We start from the raw sequence: 21,760 nt of genomic DNA on the forward strand, positions 1-21,760 counted from the left end.
TAGCCTGAATTGCCAAAACCTTGGGGGAAATTATTTGGGTCATCTTAAATTAAGGCTAGGTTAGTGCCAGCTTTCTTTTTTGTTGTTTTGATTTGTTTTTTAGATTATTTATTATGTATACAGTGTTCTGCCTGAGTGTGCCTGCACACCAGAAGAGGGCCTTAGATCTTATTACAGATGGTTGTGAGCCACCAACCATGTGCTTACTGGGAATTGAATTCAGGACGTCTGGAAGAGCAGCCAGTGCTCCTAACCTCTGAGCCATCTCTCCAGCCCTTAACTCTAGTTTTCAATTACAGATATTTTCAGGTTGCCCGGTGTTATCGAGATGAAGGTTCGAGACCAGATAGACAGCCAGAGTTTACTCAGGTACTCAGTTATATACACTTGCTCTTACAAATTCATGTTTGCTACAACTAAGGATTTTCAATACTAGGACAATAATTTTATGAGTTTTTAAAAATTAACATAAAAGGTAATGGGTCTCATGTTTTATTTTCATACACACTTCATTTTTGTTGATCCTCTTGCCTTCATTCTTCTCTAGTCCGCTCTGTCCCCACTGTTCTGCTTCCCCTGCCATCCGCTTCCTTCCTTTACATCACATGCATCACCTGCTTTCTATTGCTCTCCCTTAAGATCCCTTCTTTCCGCTCTTATAGTTCCATGACCTATACCTGCACACATATATGCACGTATTGTAACAATTAAAATCTAGAATCTACCGTATGAGAGAAAGCATGGGGTACTTGTACCTGGGATATTTCATCAAACATAATTTTTAATTTCATTTTCCTGCAAATGTCATGAGTTTATTTCTCTTTATGGCTCAATAAAACTTCATTGTGTATGTATATAAAACACATTTTCCTCATCCATTCATCCATTAATGGGTATCGTGGCTGTTTTTGGTTCTTAGCTATTATGAATGGTACAGCAATAAACATAGATGTGCAAGTATCTCTGTGCTAAGTCTTAGAGCTTTTGAGTATATAACCAAGAGTGGGGAAACCAGATCATATAGTAGTTTGGTTTTAGTTTTTTGAAAACTTAAATACTAATTTCCATAATGGCTGCACCAGTTTACACTCTGACCAGCAGTGAATAAGGGCTCCTTATTTCCCCAATTTCTGCCCAGCATCTATTGTCATTTGTGATCTTTTTAATAGATTTTTTTAATACTTTTTTTTCCAGGCATAGCACAGTTAAGACAAGTTCTAGGTCTCTCTGTGTTGCCTTGGCTGGCCTTGAACTCCCTAAGTAGAATAAGTTTGGCCTCGTACTCATAAAGATCTGCCTGCCTCTGTCTCCTGAATACTGACATGAAAAGGTGCCCCACCATGCCCAGCAAGATTTTATTTTATGTGTGTGAATATTTTGCCTCCGTGTGCATGCCTGGTGCTCATGGGAAACCCTAGAACTGGAGTTACAGATGGTTTTCTGCCGTGCTGTTGCTAGAAACTGATCAGATACACTGCAAGAGCAGAAAGTGCTCTTACCCACTAGACGAACCGTCCCTCCATCTCAATTGATTTCTTGGCATTCTGCAAGGGCAGAGACAAAATCTCAAAGTAGTTTTAATCTGTTTCATTCATCCTTTTCATAAGGAGTGTGGTCATCAACTAAGGCATGCCAGATCTTCCTAGTGTTTTAATGTTTATGATATGATAAAGTCTTTAAAACAAGTATTATCCATCAAATAGTAGTACTCCAGGGACCAGTGAGGTGGCTCAGCACACCTTTAATGCCAGCACTTGGGAGGCAGAGGCAGGCAGAGCTCTGTGAGTTCGAGGCCAGCCTGGTCTACAGGAGCTAGTTCCAGGACAGGCTCCAAAGCTACAGAGAAACCCTGTCTCGAAAGACCAAAAAAATAAAATTAAAAAAAAAAAGTGCAAGCCTAACAGCTTGAGTTTGTGCCCCAGACCCAAATAAAGGTAGAAGGAGAGAACTGACTCCAGAGTTGTCTTTTAACCTCCATATGTGTGCTGAGGCACACCTGTGCCTACCTCTACATTCTACATTCACAAACATATGTGTGCTGCGGCACACCTGTGCCTACCTCTACATTCTACATTCACAAACATATGTGTGCTGTGGCACACCTGTGCCTACCTCTACATTCTACATTCACAAACAGAATAAGAAAAATACTAAGCCAGGCATGATGGTGCACACCTTTAACCCCAGCACTCTGGAGGCAGAGGCAGATGGATATCTGAGTTCGAAGCCAACATGATCTTCAAAGCCAGGGCTACATATAGAAACCTTGTCTCAACAAACAACAACAAAAATAAAGTTTAAAAGGAGAATCAATATTCCACCAAAAACAGGACAGAGTTGGGGCTGAGAGATGGCTCAGCAGTTAGGAGCACTGGCTGCTCTCCCAGGACCTGGGTTGAATTCCCAGCACCTACATGGCTCAAAACTGTCTGTAACTCCAGTTCCAAGGAAACAGACACCCTCCTCTGGCCTTCATGAGCACCAAGTATGTATGTGCACATATAGGCAAAACACACATACATATATAATTTTAAAGGGGGGGGGCAATGCTACCTTTAAAGCAAATAATTCTATATGCTGATATTTATCTAATCAAAACCCTTATTTGGTTTTGTTAAGATCGCATTAATCAGTGTGATTAAATGCACAAATCACAAATTTAGAATCAAAAAACCAGGATCAGATGTAGCCTGATTACTTACTGATTGCAGTATGCAAGAAATTTACTTAGTTTCTCTGAGACTCATCCGTGAGCTAGCCATGGGAACTAAACAAGTTGGTGTATGTTATGCAATAGCAGTCATAAAAATGAAGTATAATGATATTTATACCCTTAACTATGTATTTTTTTCTGGGCAGTTATTTATATGGTAACTTAAAGCCAAGAAATATATATTGTGACTATTCATATTAGTTTCTATTTTATTTTGGTTTCAGATTGACATAGAGATGTCTTTTGTAGACCAAACTGGCATTCAGCGTTTAATTGAGGGTTTGCTGCAGTATTCCTGGCCTGATGATAAAGATCCTGTGGAGATTCCTTTTCCTTCCATGACTTTCGCTGAGGCACTAGCCACCTACGGAACTGATAAGCCAGATATTCGCTTTGGGATGAAGGTACTTTCTTCATGTTTCCAGGACCACCCCCCAAGTAGTTCAGCCATCTTTTCAAACATTTTGAATAAATTTATAAGTGTTACATTTTTGGATAATATTCTTAATGTTCCTTATGTTGTTACCTCTGTTGTTAACAAACTATAACAAAAAGAATAATAGCATCTTAGTGCTGTGCTACTTATTCTTTCAAGTTCCCTTTCCAAAAGCAAGACGTGTGTGTGTGTGTGTGTGTGTGTGTGTGTGTGTGTGTATACGATATATACATCTTACCTGTGGAATAGAGAAATGGTTGGTTCAGTGGTTAAATGCTTGACACACAAATGTAAGGACCTGAGTTCAGATCCATAGAACCCATGTAAATGCTAGATAGTCATGGGGCCAGCCTGTAATTCCAGCACCTAAGAGTGGAGGCAGAGCAAGTGGACTAGCAAGATTAGCTGTATCAGGAGCTCTGGGTTTGATTGAGAGACCCTGTCTCAAAAGATACAATTGAGGATGATTCCTGACAACCTCCAGCCTCTTACATGTACATGCACAAAAATACATTTGCCTCTATATATGCAACAGTGCAACTGTATGTACATATACACATACACACACACCCAAATACATATGAAAATATAAAGAAGCAAAAAAACATTTGTAAAATATTTTGAGGTGAAAATGGCTTTATCCATTTTTATCTGTTTTATAGATTGTGGATATCAGTGACGTGTTCAGAAACACAGAGATCAGATTTCTTCAAGATGCACTGGCTAAGCCCCAAGGAACTGTCAAAGCTATCTGTGTTCGTGAAGGAGCAGTAAGTGAAGCGTAATGCTATGTTTTCTCTAGAATGTATATTTTGAAAGAGAATATATTCAATATTGGTACGTAAACACTTGATAGCCTGAGCTATATAGAGACCCTATCACAAAGAAAAAAATTCAGATAATTTAGAAAACATATATATTTAACGGAACCAGAAATCATCAGAATCTGGATCCTCTTGGTCTGACGGTTGTAGAACTCACCTTTGTTTGTCCTGCACACTGCGTGACAGTCACAGCAGTCTCCACGAGACCTATGATAGGGAAACAGTGCGATCCCGTGAAAGTTGCAGCAAGCCTTAAAACATATGTCATTTTGAAGAAGAGATTAAAATTTTTATTAATTCCCACTCGTGTTGGAAAGACATGAACAAATGTGCTTATATCTTCTTTTTTTTTTTTTTTTTTTTTTTTTTTTTGGTTTTTCAAGACAGGGTTTTTCTGTGGTTTTGGAGCCTGTCCTGGAACTAGCTCTTGTAGACCAGGCTGGTCTCGAACTCACAGAGATCCGCCTGCCTCTGCCTCCCGAGTGCTGGGATTAAAGGCGTGCGCCACCACCGCCCGGCTGCTTATATCTTCTTATTTGACATTGTGAACCTGTTCATAAAGCTGAGTGTCATATTGAAGAATTTGCTTTGATTTTCTTTCATCAGAAGTACTTGAGAAAGCAAGACATTGCGTTCATTAGAGACTTTGCAACTCACCATTTCAGTCAGGTAAGGGGCAGCATTTTGTGGGAATCTGTTCTAACAATTGCAGCGCTCTAGTTTTGGTTTGGTTTTGCTTTTTTAGATTTATTTTTGTTATGTGTGTGGGTGTTTTGCCTGCATATATGTATGTGCACCAAGTGCATGCCTGCTACCTGTGGTCCCACAAAGGGCTCTGAATCCCCTAGAATGGAGTGACAGATGATTGTGAGCCACCATGTGGGTTCTGGAAACTGAACCCAGATCCTCTGCAAGAGCAACTGGTGCCCTTCACTGCTGAGCTCCTAGGTTTGAGAGTCATTATTTCAGATCATGTTTTTACTATGCATCTATTTTTACTGAAAGACTTCAATTTAGACAATTGAATCTCTTAATAATTTGTATCTTATGTACATGGGTGTTTTGTTTGCATGTGTGTTTGTGTGAGGATGTCGAATCCCCCAGAACAGGAGTTACAAATAGTTGTGAGCTGCCAGGTGGGTGCTAGGAATTGAACCCAGGTCCTCTAGAAGAGCAGCCATTGCTCTTAACTGCTGAGCCATCTCTCCAGCCAACAATTGAATTTACTATCATACTGAAAGTTAAGCCATATTCTTTTAACATACACAAAAGTATTTTAATCCAGTTTTAAAATTTAAATAAATGGGGCTGGAGAGATGGCTCAGCAGTTAAGATCACTGATTGCTCTTCCAGAGGTCCTCAGTTCAATCCCCAGCAACCACATGGCAGCTCACAACTGTCTATAACTCCTGTTCCACAGGATCCAGCACCCTCACACAGATATGCAGGCAGCAGGCAAAACACCAATGTACATAAAATACAAATAAATAGATTATTTTTTAGAAATTAAATGAATGAATAGTTCCTTGGTGGTCAAGGTTGACAGTGGCATGACTAGGGTGGTTCTTCTCCTGTGTCCATTTTTTAAATTATGAGTACACCTTTGACCAACATATTTTTACGTTCTGGGCTTAGAGGATAATCTTACTAAAATGAAGAGCAGGAGCAGAAAATTTTTACATTACTGGACATGTAAATTGTCTTGGGCATTTTCGAACCAGAGTCCTGGCAGCTGGGCATGACAGCATACTCTTTAGTCTCAGCACTTATGTGTAGGTAGGAGTTCAAGGGCAGCTTGGTTTACTTCAGATTCTGTCTCACAAAACAAAACCCAGAAAATAAAGTGAAGAGTCAAGCCCTTAGTGTCAGAAGTTTTCTGTGATATGTTTTAGATGCAGTATCCTAGATATAAGGAGATTTTATGCTCACCACAGTATCATATATAACAAGAACAGAGTGAACATACAGGGATGCTTAAATAAGTTATGGTATAAAGAAATTAATATTAAAGTTCCTTTTGGTTTTTGTTATTTTGCTTTTTTAAGGCAGGATTTTATGTAGCCAAGGCTTCCTTGAACTCTTGATCATAAAGTTTTCATCTTGAGTATTGGGTTGTAAGTGTGCACCATAACACCCACCTCTCAAATTTCTTTTTAAGTGGACTGCTTACTTCACTTGCCTTGTAACTCAAGCTCAAAGAGGGATAAAGATATTTTAATAAGAAGGAAACACGAGAACAGGATGCTGAGGCAGGAAGGTCATAAGTCCAAGGCATATCTAAGTTACCTTGTGAGTTAAGGCCGCCTGCGTAACATAATGAAACCCTGTCTCGAACTTTAAATTTAAAGAAATACTGAGAGTGCCTGGAGTGGTACTTGTGGGGCGTGCTTGCTTGGCAATACAAGGCCCTAGATTCGCTCATCACTTCAAGGAGAATAAAAGGGGGAAAGGGGTTTCCAAAATGGATCAAGGCAAAGTTTTAGAAAATAAAAGACTGAAAAACTATTCATAAAAAATTAAGGAGCCATCCTTTCTTTCTCTCTTTCTCTATAGAGATATTCTTTTAGACTGGGCATAGTGGCACACATCTGTACCCCGTATTCAGGAAGTTAAAGCACAACCACTGTGAGTTCCAGACCAGCCTGGACTAGATAGCAAGACCCTATTGCAAACAAAGACAAGCGAAATGTTTATGATTCCAACACATGAGACACCAAAGCATTCTCTACCTGGTGGGACTGTTACTACATTTGTTAAAAATTTATTTACTTCTTATTGTATGTATGTACTTCTTAGTGTGTGTGTGTGTGTGTGTGTGTGTGTGTGTGTGTACATGATGGGGAGTGGGGATACATGCTGAGGTCACACACTTGAGTTATCTCACTGGCCCCCAACTCAGTCATTCTTATTCCATTCACTTGTAATCCGCCAAAAGTGAAAGGGAAAAAAAATCACAGACACTTCTAGGGCCTCTCTCAAGTAGGCAAGTGCTCTACTATTAAGATCAATTATATCCTCTGCTGTCTTTTTATTTTTCCTTTTTTTAAGGCAGAGTCTCACTAAGTTGCCTAGGCTGGCCTTGACTCACTCTTGTAGCTCAGGCAGGCCTCCTGTTGGAGTCTCTTGAGTAGCTGGGCTTCCATGCCTACACCTCAGGCCTAACTTTTAAATTGTTTATTTTGTATCACTTTGAAGAGGTCCATGATGGAAAAGACACAGTATCATGTAAGTTGTCATCTGCTCAGAACAAGAAATCTTTCTTCTGTGAGAAAACAAATTCATCTCACTTTTGAAAATTAACAATAGCTGGGCAGTGGTGGCACACGCCTTTAATCTCAGCACTCAGGAGGCAGAGGCAGGCAAATCTCTGTGAGTTTGAAGCCTGCCTGGTCTACAAGAGCTAGTTCCAGAATAGGTTCCAAAGCTACAGAGAAACCCTGTCTCAAAAAAACAAATATATATACCTTTTTCTTTACCAAGGAAGTCCTGCCTGTATTTCTGAATGCCAAGAGGAACTGGAGTTCACCATTTGCTAAATTCATAATGGAGGAGGAAAGATTGGAATTAAGCAGATTGATGGAGATCCAAGAGGAAGATATGGTGCTCCTGACTGCGGGGAAACATGAGAAAGCAGTGAGTAAAATTGTCTCAGCACATGGCTGTGTGCAAAAGGCTGCCTCTTCCTCATGTTCGTTTACGTATTTAAGATGGACTGTTAGTTTCATAAAGCAGGGTTGCTCTGTGTAACTTGTTATGTAAATGTATTTCACTACTTTATAATACACTATATAAAAACTAGAGCCATTCTGTGCATGGTGGTATGGAGAGCAGGAGACCATCCTACACTACATAGTGAGATCCTGTCTCAATAAAGCAAAACTAAAACATGCAAGCCAAACTGGGGTCTTGGGGCAGCGAGGTGGTTGTGTGGGTAAAGGCACTTGCTGCCAAGTCTAATGGCCTGAGTTCAGTCACTGGGAACCCACAAGGTAAGAGAGAACTGACTTCTGAAAGTTGTCTCCTCTCTCTCTCTCTCTCTCTCTCTGTCTCTGTCCTCCTGTCTCCATCTCCAGCTCTCCCATTCTCAGACACACACAATGAAAACTTTAAAACTGGAGTTTTTATCACTTATCAACTTTATTGGCATTATACAGTCAGATCTGGCTCTTATCAAGAAGTCAATACAACTATGAAAAAATATTTTGAAGGTTTGTAAAAGAAAGGAATTGGTAATTACAAACTTTTGTATACAATATATTTATTCCCAAAACTATGGAGGGACAATTCAGTGCACTGGAGGGTGGGGCTGCTGGCTGATAACTGCTGTGGTCAAGGCAGGACTGGTTTTCAGTCACAGGTGGTGAGTGCAGCCATGTGCCAACAAAATCACCTTCTGTCATGAAATAGATGGGAGAGTGGATGTAGTTAGAAAGGCCCTTGTGAAATATACAACACATTACAGAAAAACCCACATGAATATTAAAACTTGTAGAACTGGGCATGCTAGCTCACTCCTTGGCAGGAAGAAAAGCCACCTAGGCCACATATCTGAGACCACATAGAGATACAGAGGTGAATGGTTTTCTTACCATAACATACCTAGAAAGTGGAGAAATCAAATCTAAATCATTAACTATTTCCCAAATTCACATTTTGTGTGTGATAAATGTGTGGTATGTCTGTATATGTGAGTGTATACACACGAGTGCCTGTGTGAAGTAATCCTGAGTATTCTTTCTCAATCTCTACCTTAATGTTCTGAGACAGTGTTTCTTACTGAACCTGGAGTTCTGATCAGCTAGACTAGCTGCTCAATAAGTTCTAGGAATATACTTGTCTCTGTAATTGGAGGCTGCTCGTTCATTTGCTGGCTGCCCAGACCTGAATAATCACACAGAAACTATATTAATTACAACATTGTTTGGCCAATAGCTTAGGCATATTCCTTGCTATCTCTTACATCTTAATTTATCCCCATTCTGCCCATCAATGTATCATCATGAGGGTGTGGCCTACCTTAAATCAGGTTCTGACATCTGTCTCCTTCAGCAGCTACATGTTGTCTCTTTGACTCCGCCTATTCTCTATATATGTATCTCTTTCAGCCTGGCTATATTCTTCCCTGCCATAGGCAAAAGCAGCTTTATTTATTAACCAATAAGAGCAACACATATACAGAAGGACCTCCCACATCATGTCTCTGCCCCACAAGTGCTATTGTCACAGATAACTGCCTTTTACATGGGTATTGGGGATCCAGCTGGTGCTCATGTTTTCTTGACAGGCATTTTTCTGAGTTGCCTCCCAACCCTCAGAATTTAGCCTTATAAATCAACTTCTAACTCATGCCACCTCTAATCATAGCCAACAGTTTCTGACTATTAAGTGCATATCAGACATTCACCAAATCCTCACCATATCCCTTCAGGAACGAAAATTGTAATAATAATAATTAGAATGAATGAAACTGACCCCCATACTCTACTGGGTTCTGTACCTTATGTCTCACTTAACTTTACAAATCTTATCCATGCACCTGTGGTCCCAGCTTCTCAGGGTTGAACCAGTTTTGAGTTCAAGGCCAACCTGGAAAATAAAGCAATTCCCTACCTCACCTCAACACTTCAGTGTTGGAGTAGGTATTTTATCCCCATTTACTTATAATGAGAAGCAAAGAAATTAGTAAGTAGACAAACAGGCTCAGAGCTTGGTCTGTGAGGCTCTAGAGCCTGTGTTCCCGGTCACCCGTATGAGCTGCTCACACAGTCAGCTCAGGCTGCTGGTTGTGTGTGCTTATCATCTTTGTCCCCTGAGAAAATGTGTCTCATCTAGTAATTGGCCAGTCTTTTACTAGAGTCTGGCCTTCAAAATTTAGGTTGTCTATCCAATGCCCATCCTGACAAAAAGCTAACTTAATGTTTGTGTCTTTTGTTTACAGTGCTCTTTGTTGGGAAAGTTACGAATGCAGTGTGCAGACCTTTTGGAAATGAGAGGAGTGGTACTCCGTGACCCAGCACTGTTTTCTTTCCTTTGGGTGGTGGACTTCCCACTCTTCGTTACTAAGGAAGAGAGTCCCACAGAGCTGGAGTCAGCCCACCACCCGTTCACTGCTCCTAACCCTAGTGACATTCATCTCCTCTATACTGAGCCTGAAAAGGTATTGATCTTTTATTTTATTCTTCCAGATAAAAAGGAAATATCTAAATAGACACAAAGGACTTCAATATTCACTCAGGAGAGCCAAGGGAAAACTGAGCCTACTGTTAATAAATTGTTTTTAAGTACAATGTCGTGGTCCTGTAGAATTGAAAGTCGGGAATTTTCTCTAACATGGAAATCCTGTGAATCTTGTAGGTTCGTGGCCAACACTATGACTTGGTTTTAAATGGCAGTGAGATAGGAGGTGGTTCTATCCGAATTCATGATGCACAGCTACAGAGGTACATCCTGGCAACATTATTAAAGGTAACAAATGCCTTCTAACCTTGCCTTTCTTTTGACCACGTATTTGTTGTATGAAACATTTGTTTAAAAAGGAGAGTTTACTAAATACAAAATGTCAGCTTTTGTATGTAGGGACTGAGACAAGCAAATGATAATATTATTTGCTTATTAATGCTTACTGTTAGGGTTTCTATTGCTGTGAAGAGACATCACAACCATGGCAACTCTTATAAAGGAAAATATTTAATTGGGGCTGGCTTACAGTTTCAGAGGTTTAATCATTATCACCATGGCAGGAAGCATGGTTGCATGTAGCAGACATGGTGCTGGAGAAGGACCTGAGAGTTCTATATCTGGATTAGCAAGCAGCAGGAAAAGATATCTCACACCAGGTGTGGTTTGAACATCTGAGACCTCAAAGCCCACCCCCAGTGACACACTTCCTCCACAAGGCCACACCTACCCTATGAGCCTATGGGGTCATTTTCTTTCAAATCACATGCTTACTATGTGCCAGGGGCTACATGATATACTGCCAAATGTGGTGGCTCATGCACTTAATTCCAACACTTAGAGGTTGAAATATGAGGATTGCCTTGAGTTCCAGGCCATCCTGGGCTATATATCAAAACTCTGACTTAAAAACAAAATAAGGGGACCTTAGGAGAAGGTTGAAGGGGAGAGGCAGGAAGGGGAGCAGAGAAAAATGTAGGACCCAACAAAAATCAATTTAAAAAAAATGAAAAAAAAACAACAAAATAAAACAAAACAGTACCATATATTCACTGATGTGTTATTTAACCTTCACAATAATTTCTGTAAGTGATGCCCTCATTATGCTCATTTTAAAGATGAGAAACTGAGGCAGGTGCTAGGCCAAGTCACAAAGCACAGAGGTGGCACGAGCCTGAAATCTGCTTTCAAGAGGCTGAGGTAGAGTTGCTGAGTCAGCTTGGGCTACTAAAGCCCTGTCTCAGGTAGTTTAGGAACTGAAGGACGACTCTCGAGAACAAGCTCCTGAAGTGTCATTCCCAGTGAATGATAACATTGAGAGGAAAAGCCAGGTGGGCCTCTGTGGACTTAGTAGTGTTTTGGGTTAAGGCTTGTCGCCCAGGCCAGGCTGGCACTCATTGTCTCCCTGCCTTCTCCAGAGTGCTGGAGTGGACTTGTTCTAATCTGTTGAACTTTAACCCTCTTAAAGTTCTGTTGTTGTGTTTATATTAACATCTCCCAGTGCGTTGTTTAAGTCATGTCTTGTTTAAAATGAACTTCATTTCCCTTACTGTTTATTTCAGTCTGTGACAGCAGACTTGCATTCAGTATATTTAAATGAAACGTGTTTTGCATTTCAGGAAGATGTGAAATTGCTTTCTCATCTGCTCCAGGCTTTAGACTATGGGGCACCCCCTCATGGAGGAATTGCCTTAGGTAAACAATTTGTCATTTTGACTAAATTCCATTCCATGGCACCATCTCAAATTCAGACTCCCAGTTTAAGGGGAAGGAATTGGGAGGAGCTGAGTCTCATTTTGTTCAGTAATTTATGAGGTGAGATTGAACCCAAAGCCTTGTGCAGATATGAACACACTTCATTTTTATTTTACTGTTAGGTGTGGTGGTGCGCGCACACGTGCAGAGAAGAGGGAAGGAGGGAGGGAGGGAGGGAGGGAGGGAGGGAGGGAGGGAGGAAGGGAGGGAGGAGAAAAACACAGTTGGGAGAGTTGAGAGGCAGAGGCAGGCAGATTTCTGTGAATTCAAAGCCAGCTTGGTCACCATAGCAAGTTCCAGGTCAACAAAGTCTACAGTGTGACAATTCCCCCTCCCCCCCCCACACCCTTAAAAACAACACAACAACAAAAAAGTACCTGCTACTGTCAAAGAGGACTTGAATTTGTTTTTTGGTTTTGGGTTTTTTCCTTTTAATTGGAGAAAAAAATTGGGGGCTAGTGTCAACTTTTTGTTGACCTGTCCAGATCTGTCTGTGAGACCTGGGATTTGAGGTCCTTAAAGAATGGGTAAACAACAGTCTAATGCTGTAGACAATTTTACTTTGGTTTCAGTGTGCTTTATCCACTAATGAAATAAAGCAGTGATCCAAGGAAGGTTGTTTGGGTTCAGAAAAACATTTAAATAAGCACCAGTAAGCACATACTATTAACAGAGCATCCCTTTCCCAGAACTTTCTCAGGACAGAGAAAGCACAGTTGCCTGACATGTAGATTATATGGAAAAGCATGAAAGCGAGGCAGGCGGCCATATCCAGATTGAGAGTACACTGAGGATAGTACTCAGCATGTCCTTTCACCAGCTTAGGGTCTATAGCTATATTCTGATATCCAGCGAGAATAAACATGCCTTAAAATTTAATGCCAGTATTTGTTACAGGAGGCACAAAATTACAACTTAGAACAATCCAGGGAACAAACTGCACCTGAGGTGAAAAGCCCTCTGCCTTTTTTTCCTGGTCTCTCACACAGTTCCCCAAGGCATTGTTCATCATATTTTATTCTTTTGACTGCAATGAAGACCCAGGTTCAATACCCAGTACCCACACGGCAGCTCGCAACGGTCTATAACTCCAACTCCAGGGGAAATGACACCTCACCCAAATATACATGAACGGTCTGTAACTCCAACTCCAGGGGAAATGACACCTCACACAATATACATGAAGGCAGAACAATGATGCACGTAAAATATAAACATATCATTTAAAAATAATTTAAAAAAAGAAATAATTTATACAATAAATATATTTTGAGTCAGGTGGTGGTGGTGCACACTTTTAATCCCAGCACTCGGAGGCAGAGGCAGGCAGATCTCTGTGAGTTCAAGGCCAGCCTGATCTACAAGAGCTAGTTCCAGGATAGGCTCTAAAGCTACAGAGAAACGCTGTCTCAAAAAAAACAAAAAAACAAAACAAACAAAAAAATATTCTGATCACAACTTTCTGTCCCCCAGCTCCTCCCAGATCTCCACCTACCTTTCTTTCTTTCTTTGGTTTCTCTCTGTAGCCCTGAAAATCATGTAGAGCAGGTTAGTTTCAGGACTCAGAGATCCACCTGCCTCTGCCTCCTGAGTGATGGGCTGCAGCACTACCACCTGGCCTCTTCCTTCCTCCCTCTTTTTAGAAACATAACAGGCCAGGCAGTGTCTCAAAACACCCCCCCCACACACACACACACAAAGAGAGAACAGGCAAACAAAACAAAAAGAAACATCAGTAAACATACACAGAAACCAAACAAACATAAAAACACAAAATCAGAAACGATAACATACAAACAAAAGACCAGAAAGATAAAGAATATCTGAACAGAGCAATAAGACAAAAAGTCTATAAAAATTCTATAAAATTATCACTAGGTTCCTTTTGTGTTTACCATCTACTGCTGGGCATGGGGCTTGCCATTGAATAGACCCGCTGGGATTCAATTCGAGATAACTAAGTTTCCTTTACAAGTTGATTGGAGATGGTTTCTTGATTAAGGATGGGAAGCTCAAGTTGATTAGAGCTAGTTTCTTAGTTAGGGGTGAGGGGAGCTCATGTCCACTTCCCTCTCACCACTGGGACCCCCGTCAGGCTTGAGTCTGTGCATACTGCCAGTCTGCTTTTTTATGTGCACCGGATACAGCCTGAATTTTAATTCCAACACCCACATCAGACAGCTCACAATTCCATAGAATTCCAGTGTTAGGGAACGGGGATTGGACCCCTCTGGCCTCAGTGGGCACCTGCATTCATGTGCACAAATAACACAATAAAAATAGTAAAAATATGAGAGCTCCAGGCTAGCCTAGAGTACGTGAAATCCTGGTGGCGCATACACACACACACACACACACACACACACACACACGTATCAGATGTGTGAGTTCGAGGCCAGCCTGCTCTACAGAGGGAGTGTGAGTTCCAGGAAGGTCAGGATTGTTAGACAAAGAAACCTTGTCTTGCCCCTACACACAAAGAATGAAATCCTTTCTCAAAAACAAAACAAAAAATGAAATACACGTTCTCTACAGGCCTGAGGTTTTCACAACTCAGCGGTAGAGTACTTGTCTAGAATGCATGAAGCCAGGTTAAGAAAAAAAAAAAAAAAGCTCTCTACATCTTTTAAGGAAAGAACACTGAGCCAGGCATTGGTGGCACACGCCTTAAATCCCAGCACTTTGAAGGCAGGAGTAGGCAGATTTCTGTGAGTTCAGGGTCGGCCTGGACAACCAGCAAGTCCAAGACAGCCAGGGCTATATAGTAAAACCTCATCTCCAAAAAGGACAGTAGAAAATACCAGGTTCCTTCCAAAAGTTAAGTTCTGTGCATTTCTCGTCTGTTAACTTTGTATTTTATATCGCAGGGCTAGACAGACTGCTGTGTCTTGTCACTGGAGCCCCAAGCATCAGAGATGTCATAGCCTTCCCCAAATCCTATCGAGGACATGACCTCATGAGCAGTGCTCCAGATTCTGTGCCTCCTGAAGAACTGAAGCCCTACCACATCCAAGTCACATGGCCAGCAGACTCAGAAGAGGAGAATGCAGCAGCCACACCTTCCAAAAACTTGAGCTCTTAAGTTTTGTCTTCTTAGTTCCGGAATGGAGTGGAAGCAGTCATCACTGCTTCATAACAAACAGAAGCTACCCAATTGTGATTTGGTAACATGTACCATTAGGACTTTCTGTGGTTGTGACTTTTGTGGAAGTTTTAATTGAAGCATTGTAAAAACAAAACAGAAAACATATTGGAATTTTTGTTTTGTTTTTGAGACAGTTTGTGTAGCTTTGAAATCTGTCCAGGAACTTGCTCTGTAGTCTAGGCTGTCCTCAAACTCATGCCTGCCTCACAAGTTCTGTATGCCACCACCACCCCGGCAAGTCTTCGTGTTTTACAAAACCCATATAGGTTATTTAGGTCAGTCATACAGAGTATTTGCCTCTGTAGACTACCAAATGATGTGAGAGGGCTTAAATTCATCTAGCCTCACTAGAACCATATAAATTGAGCTTTGTGGTAACCTTTTAGACATCAGTATAATATACTGCGAAGTAAGCACAATAGAATTGGGGGGAAAATCTCAAAATTCTATACAGTACTACACCTTCAGCAAGTTAAATTCTTAGCCTTTGTCACTTTTATGTTAATGACACTTGTCCTGGCTATTTTACAGAATCCATGTTGCCAGAATCAGTTGAGAAATGACTTGGAATACTGTAAAGCAGGGCTGGAAATGCACAAGGCCACACCCCTTAACCCTTATTACTTTTTTAAAAAATGATTCTCCCTGCTAAGCATTCAGCTTATTGGGGCCACTTATTCAAACCACCAGAGCAGCTCAGTGGTAAAGCACTTGTATAGAACCCAACTTTTAGTTCAATCACCAGCATCATCCTGTTATACAGTGCTCAAGATGTTGAGATGGAAGGACTAAAGAAAATGAGCACCTATTTGGCAACTAGTCCATCTTTTTGTTCCTATAATTTTTTTTAAATATTTATTTCTTTATTATGTATACAATATTCTGTGTGTTTGTCTGTAGGCCAGAAGAGGGCACCAGACATTAAAGATGGTTGTGAGCCACCATGTGGTTGCTGGGAATTGAACTCAGAACCTTTGGAAGAGCAGGCAATGCTCTTAACCACTGAGCCATCTCTCCAGCCCTGTTCCTATAAATTTAACAGGCTAAAACAATACTGGGATGCAACACTTCCCTGTAGGAAAGGTCACATTCTGTGTTCTGTAAGAAATGGAGGACCATTTCTTACAGAACACAGCCTGATCTACACTGGGAATCCAAGGCTAAGGCAATACAATGAGTCCATTTCCAAAGAGATCTGTCAAGCAAGATGGCACCCTGGATAAGGGTGGTTGCCTTCAAATCTGGAGAACTAACTTTTGCCCATTTAAAATTACATGGTGAAAAAATGACTGGTCCTCCATCCACATGCAAACCTAACACATGAGAATCTAAAAATATGGAGTTGGCCTGGAATATTGCTAATCAGTGATGTAGTTCAGCTTTGGTGAGGCAAGTGTGATGGATGGGGCAAATCATTAATCCTAGTACTGAAGGGACATGGAGATCCCCGAAGCAGGGTCAGTCTATTGGAGCAACTGGGGAGTTACCCACCCCATCTCTGGTGGATTGGACTTCCTCTTTGCTCTATGAAGTCAACTCAAGGAGGGACTCCATCTCAAGCCAGGGCAAGCTAGCAGGCTGATTGTAACAAAACCATCCACATATTGTTCCCAGTCGGACAGCAGACCATATATGCTGCAACCTACACACCATCTCGGCAGATCTACCTACCTCTCCCCCCACACTTATTGCTTTTTCCAACTCCTGAGAACCCACAGGCCAGGAGGGTTAAGCGCAGACGTTCACCTCTACTCTTTTCAAACCAATCAATCCTCTGGTTTCATTCCCAGCTGTGCAGCCCAAATGCTTCCAATAACTAGTTTGCCTGCAGCCCTCACACCTTTTTCTAGTTGCTATCAACAGAACCCAGACCTTTTCAGTGCTATTAACTCAAGCAGGCACCACTACCTGCCAATATACCAAAGACCTAATCAAGGCCCATAGTTTAGGAAACTTCCCCTTTTTTAAACTGAAGCTATGAGTCATGTGCTTGCTTTAAAAGCTCATCCTGAGAAAGGCTTAGGAACACATGTAGACATAAACCCATGCCTGAACAATCTTCTCTACTTGTTCCTGTTAGAGAACCAAACACACACTTTGTATTTAATTCCATTCAGTTTATTGATTAACTTTTTGAAGTTAACTATGATGGGAAACAGCCTGAGGAATAATCTTCTGAGTCTCCATCCAGTCACCTGCAACAGAGGTACCTGTTAGGCACATCTCCATATTTCCATTTAAATGGTAATTGTTAAGACAGAATATCAGATCCTTTACAGTCATCAAGTAATCAGTGAGAGAGTTCAAGTTGTGGTGAGATCATCACATATTCTGTAGTAGATTCGTGGTTAACATCTTCATTTCTCACCTTTTAAATAGTGAGGTGAAATTGCCAATCTGTCCACTTCTGCCATAAGAGCCCTATTAAAAAAAAACAAAACCTCATTTCTCTGGTTTAGACAACCTGTAGGCTACACATTACTATAGTAACCTCAGAAATAAAATGGAACGGTTTTAAAGTTGATATCACTTTTTATCATTTGGCAGAATCATCACATCACTGGTTACAGGCAATTATAATCTGTAAAAATCCAAGGTGACTTACCTTGAAATTCAAAATGAAGGATCTGTTTGAAGACAAGAAAAAAATTTTAGCCCAGAAACTTGAGCCATTCAGAACATTTTACTATTCTTTAGGTATTGAGTTTGAACAGTGTTTAGATTAGCTCTCAATCCTCTTGCCAGCATTTTATGTTTGAGATTTTGCCACCATGCTTAGAAAACTGGCAATTAAAAAGCCTTGACAACCTTTATGAGATCTGGGATTGAGACCAAAGCCCACACCAAGGTTCCATGTGCTTGTCATTGTCCTTCAGCCTTAAAACCACAAACCACACTTCTACTGTGTGCTAAAATATTGCAAATTTCACAAAAATATTCCTTCAAACATTACAGCCAGATACATCAGATAGGAGCGAAAGACATAGGATTGTTCATCAGGTTATGTCTGCTGAACTATGTTATCATCACAGTATCGGCTTTCATTTAGAACAGTTCTTTTTAAAAAACTCACGTCATGTATGTTTCATGAGCAAAGAACAGTTCTTTTTAAAAAACTCACGTCATGTATGTTTCATGAGCAATGGACACTTACCTTCATGTAAAAGCTTCCTGGAGCCTTCAGTCAAGGAGAGCCATGCAAGACACCTGTAGAAATTCAACCCCGTTTATTAAGACATTCACAACGTACACTTACTTAACAAATTCCTCAGTACTGTTTCAGCATAAGAATCAGTCTTCAATCTTATTCAGAGAGATTCCCATCTGTTTAACTTTATACATCACTAACAGTAGTATTGTATTTCTAAGTAGTCTACAAAAAATATTCCTTACCTTCATTTAAAAGGTGAACTTAGAAGAGCAAAGACTGCTTCTCCAATGCACTCTTCTAGTATGTAGGCAGAGGATTCATACCTAAGAAAATACATTCTTTTAAAAGGCCAAGTTGGAGCTGAAAAAATTAAGGCAACATTATGGTACTGAAGAAACACACGCATGGGGCTGGAGAGATGGCTCATTGGTTAAGAGCATTGCCTGCTCTTCCAAAGGTACTGAGTTCAATTCCCAGCAACCACATGGTGGCTCACAACCATCTGTAATGAGGTCTGGTGCCCTCTTCTAGCCTGCAGGCATACATGTGTAGACAGACTATTGTATACATTTTAAAAAACCCATGCATGTTCAAATTTACTGTTTAAATACTGTACACAACCCTCATTAGCACAAGAGTCAAGAAACTGGCTTCTTACCCAAGCAAGCCATCCAAATGAAAACATGCAACCAGTAGCTAGAATTAAAAGGGAAAACTTCTCATAGATATGTTAAGCATTATTTAATTATCCTTAATTGCTTATGCCAGGGTTCTTCAGTGTTAAGATTTCTCTACAGGTTTTTTTTCAGGTCAGACATTTGATCAACATCATTACAGAAACCCTGATTAGAGCACAGCAAACATCCACAAGACAGTAAATGTTGCTGTCTGGATCTACACAATCTTTGCATGCCCCTTTAAATCAGTATAGTCACTGTTTCCCAATACTTACTTTCAAAGTTGTCCAAGTAATTCCATCACCTAGGAAGAAAAAAAAATCAATTTTAGTATGGTCAAAAGCAGAATTACTAGTGTGAAATGCTAACTAAGCCCGTTATCAGATAGAGCTAATTAAGACCTTCATGTTAGTCAGCATTTGCTTGTCATCATGCAGGCTGAGTTCACACAAAGGAGACACCTAACACATAGCAAGCAACATTTAAAGTATGCAACCATACCAGGCCATGTTTGCCCATTTATCTGCCATCTCCAACACTTCTCGCATTTCATCTTGTTTTTCCATTATAGCACCTACAATTTAAGAGGCAAAAAGAAATCTAGGTCAGTACAATCACCAGAAAACTGACACAAAATGGTAAATTTGATTTATTCTGCAACTATGCACCACCACGATGGGATGTTTTAACAGCTCTGCTCATACTGAAATTCACTTTGTAAGCTAGGCTGGCCTGAACTCACGACCATCCTGCCTTCCTTGTGCAGTTAATTAAAGTTACTACATGACTGGGCACTTTGTAAGGCCCAGAGCCCTCCAAATGGAGCTTCCCACACCATTCTGACATTGCACGAATAGCAATGTCGAGCTAACTCAAACCTCCTCGGACAAGCAACGGCAATGGCCTACTTGGCTTCAGGTATCTCTATAAGTACTCCATAAAATTGTATCTGCATCAGCTGTTAGCTTGGGGGGAACCTCCCAGTTTCTACTCAGGTGGGAGTGGCACAGGCCTTTAATCCCAGCACTCAGGTGTAGACAGGGAGCTAAATTCAAGGCCATCCTGGTCTATAGATCTAGTTCCAGGATTGTCTTCATCCCACACCCAGGGCAGCTAGCGAGCAGTAAAGATTGACTTCACAGCACCTAATAAGGTGAAAGCAACCCTGTTGGTGGCGGCAGTCTTTCGGAAGCATTAGCTAATGAGAATGTTTAACTGAACAATTATAATTGAGGATTGAGCTTGCTGAGGTCTAGACCTTTAACCAACACTAAGAGGCAGGCAGATCTGTGAATTAGGAGCTAGTTCAAAGTCAGTCCAAGCTACAGTTAAGCTCCCTGTATTTGCCAACCTTTCCTTTGTGCTAACAAATGTCTTTCAATTGGACATAAAGAAAATAAAGCTTTTCTTACTCTGCACACCCATGGCTAATCCAACTTCTTTCAGTTCCTGGAAGGGAAACAGACTAATGTAAAAATCTGTGCAGTCTGTCAGAAACCCCTTAGTCATGACCCTGTATGCCTCAGTTACAATCTCGGTGGTTTAAAGCTATCGTCATCCCACTGTCAAGAGTAGCAAATATAATGTCATCATTGTGGCACTGTTCCCTGGAAGGACTCACCAGGGCCCAATTCAGTACTTACCTCACTGTTCATCCCACTTTGCCAAAGATCTGGGAAAAAAAGATGGTAATATTAAGATCTCTTTCCAGCATTTTTCCTTCCCTTCCCTTTCTCCGAATTAAAGCCTCAGAACATTGTTTTTCAGAAATCCCTTCTGTCCACTACTCTCATACCATCATGGGCTTTTGGGTTGATAGTGTTTTAAGATATTCCCCTTATTTTACTTAATTCTTACCTGTCTGTATGATGCCAACGGTCCCAGAGATACGGTACACGGCAACATACCTAAAGAAAACATGCTAGTTTAGACATGTCTAATTACACCAATTTTACACACAAGAAAAAGAATTAAAGTTCACAGACTAGTGTTACTGTGGGAATACATCTTTCAGTATTTCCTTAAATTTCTAACGTATACCTTGCCTAAGACTGCGCTAGCGGCTTTGTAAATGGTCTCTCACAAAATCCCACTTTGAGCCAGTTGTTCGCTAAAGCCTTTAACCTTGTGATTTTTACAGTAAGATAGCATTGCAGTGCGTTCCTTAACCACAATAAAGTCACTACAAAAGGCCTCGTGAGATGACTCAGCATGGTCCGCCATCAGAGTTGTTGGTATTCATCAACAAGGTCAGTTGTCCCTACCAACATAGCCTTCATCACAGCGAGAACACAGATGCCAAGTCTTCTATGGAGACTTTCCGTAAAAGAGCAAATTAAAAAAAGCTCAAAGTACCATTTTGGTTCGCACATGCACGCAAAGCCAAATTCCCTTCAGCTTTAGAAGCTTACAAGGGCATTACTGTCCGCCAAATCCCGCCAATTTGCGGTGGTCCCAACCGCAATACACAGGCCTGTGCAGACATCACACATGAACACAGTAAACAGTACCTGCAGCAAGTTAACTCCGAGCTCCGAAAGACCGATATGGCGGCTGAGTCCAGTATTTAAGCTCTCCGTGACGTCACGACGCACGGCCGTCCGCAGCGTGCTTCCACAGAAGTCCCTCAGACTCCTCCTCAAGCCCCACCTCCTTCCCGCCCTCCAGTCCTCCCGCTGGCCCCGCCCTACAAGGCCCGTGGGCGGAGTCCCCGCGATCACGTCAGCCCGGCCCCTGCCTCCCTTTGGAGTCAGGGTTGAGGGGAGGGGGCTCCGGTCCGGAAAGCGCTGGGGGAGGGGCGGCGTGAGGGTGACTGATTTCCTTCCGGCACGCCGCCCGCTCCGGAGGAGGGGGGGGCGGGGGTTTCACTTCCGGGACGGTGT

At 41.3% G+C, this 21,760-nt stretch overlaps 1 protein-coding gene, 1 long non-coding RNA gene and 9 other non-coding genes across 14 annotated transcripts in view; 1 reads left to right on the forward strand and 10 right to left on the reverse strand.

Annotated features, from left to right (window-relative positions):
- Dars2 (aspartyl-tRNA synthetase 2, mitochondrial) overlaps positions 1 to 15,179 on the forward strand; it is a 28,708-nt gene extending 13,529 nt beyond the window's left edge. For 2 of the 3 annotated variants that reach the window (XM_041662580.1, XM_041662582.1), the window contains 9 exons: positions 300 to 369; positions 2,938 to 3,117; positions 3,812 to 3,919; positions 4,580 to 4,642; positions 7,454 to 7,606; positions 9,912 to 10,130; positions 10,328 to 10,438; positions 11,770 to 11,845; positions 14,773 to 15,179. In XM_041662580.1, coding sequence (XP_041518514.1) covers positions 300 to 369; positions 2,938 to 3,117; positions 3,812 to 3,919; positions 4,580 to 4,642; positions 7,454 to 7,606; positions 9,912 to 10,130; positions 10,328 to 10,438; positions 11,770 to 11,845; positions 14,773 to 14,987 — 1,195 coding nt within the window. In that variant the 3' untranslated portion in view covers positions 14,988 to 15,179. The remainder of the gene's footprint in view (positions 1 to 299; positions 370 to 2,937; positions 3,118 to 3,811; positions 3,920 to 4,579; positions 4,643 to 7,453; positions 7,607 to 9,911; positions 10,131 to 10,327; positions 10,439 to 11,769; positions 11,846 to 14,772) is intronic. The other variant, XM_041662581.1, reaches the window with a different exon arrangement.
- Positions 15,180 to 17,152: 1,973 nt separating this feature from the next.
- Positions 17,153 to 21,436, reverse strand: LOC121455058. Of its 2 annotated transcripts, XR_005975420.1 has the most exons (12): positions 21,389 to 21,436; positions 20,736 to 20,785; positions 20,522 to 20,550; positions 20,291 to 20,327; positions 19,380 to 19,452; positions 19,154 to 19,182; positions 18,860 to 18,897; positions 18,444 to 18,524; positions 18,205 to 18,257; positions 17,656 to 17,677; positions 17,419 to 17,471; positions 17,153 to 17,245 (listed from the first exon to the last, which is right to left on the reverse strand). It is a non-coding gene; the product is annotated as an uncharacterized LOC121455058 (long non-coding RNA). The 2 variants fall into 2 exon arrangements; XR_005975419.1 differs by lacking the exon at positions 18,860 to 18,897 and having other exon boundaries at positions 21,389 to 21,432.
- Positions 17,308 to 17,384, reverse strand: LOC121455482. Its single transcript, XR_005975505.1, has one exon. It is a non-coding gene; the product is annotated as a small nucleolar RNA SNORD81 (small nucleolar RNA).
- LOC121455484 lies at positions 17,539 to 17,616 on the reverse strand. The gene has a single exon (XR_005975507.1). It is a non-coding gene; the product is annotated as a small nucleolar RNA SNORD47 (small nucleolar RNA).
- On the reverse strand, positions 18,007 to 18,088 carry LOC121455487. The gene has a single exon (XR_005975510.1). It is a non-coding gene; the product is annotated as a small nucleolar RNA snR60/Z15/Z230/Z193/J17 (small nucleolar RNA).
- LOC121455483 lies at positions 18,323 to 18,403 on the reverse strand. Its single transcript, XR_005975506.1, has one exon. It is a non-coding gene; the product is annotated as a small nucleolar RNA SNORD79 (small nucleolar RNA).
- LOC121455496 lies at positions 18,972 to 19,038 on the reverse strand. The gene has a single exon (XR_005975517.1). It is a non-coding gene; the product is annotated as a small nucleolar RNA SNORD78 (small nucleolar RNA).
- LOC121455486 lies at positions 19,258 to 19,316 on the reverse strand. The gene has a single exon (XR_005975509.1). It is a non-coding gene; the product is annotated as a small nucleolar RNA SNORD44 (small nucleolar RNA).
- LOC121455479 lies at positions 20,397 to 20,478 on the reverse strand. The gene has a single exon (XR_005975502.1). It is a non-coding gene; the product is annotated as a small nucleolar RNA SNORD24 (small nucleolar RNA).
- LOC121455499 lies at positions 20,623 to 20,684 on the reverse strand. The gene has a single exon (XR_005975519.1). It is a non-coding gene; the product is annotated as a small nucleolar RNA SNORD75 (small nucleolar RNA).
- Positions 21,092 to 21,171, reverse strand: LOC121455485. The gene has a single exon (XR_005975508.1). It is a non-coding gene; the product is annotated as a small nucleolar RNA SNORD74 (small nucleolar RNA).
- Positions 21,437 to 21,760: the final 324 nt, after the last annotated feature.

Source organism: Microtus oregoni, unplaced genomic scaffold, assembly GCF_018167655.1.
Source record: "Microtus oregoni isolate MIOR12 unplaced genomic scaffold, Mior012 000013F_ref0000133, whole genome shotgun sequence".
Taxonomy (NCBI): Eukaryota; Metazoa; Chordata; class Mammalia; order Rodentia; family Cricetidae; genus Microtus; species Microtus oregoni.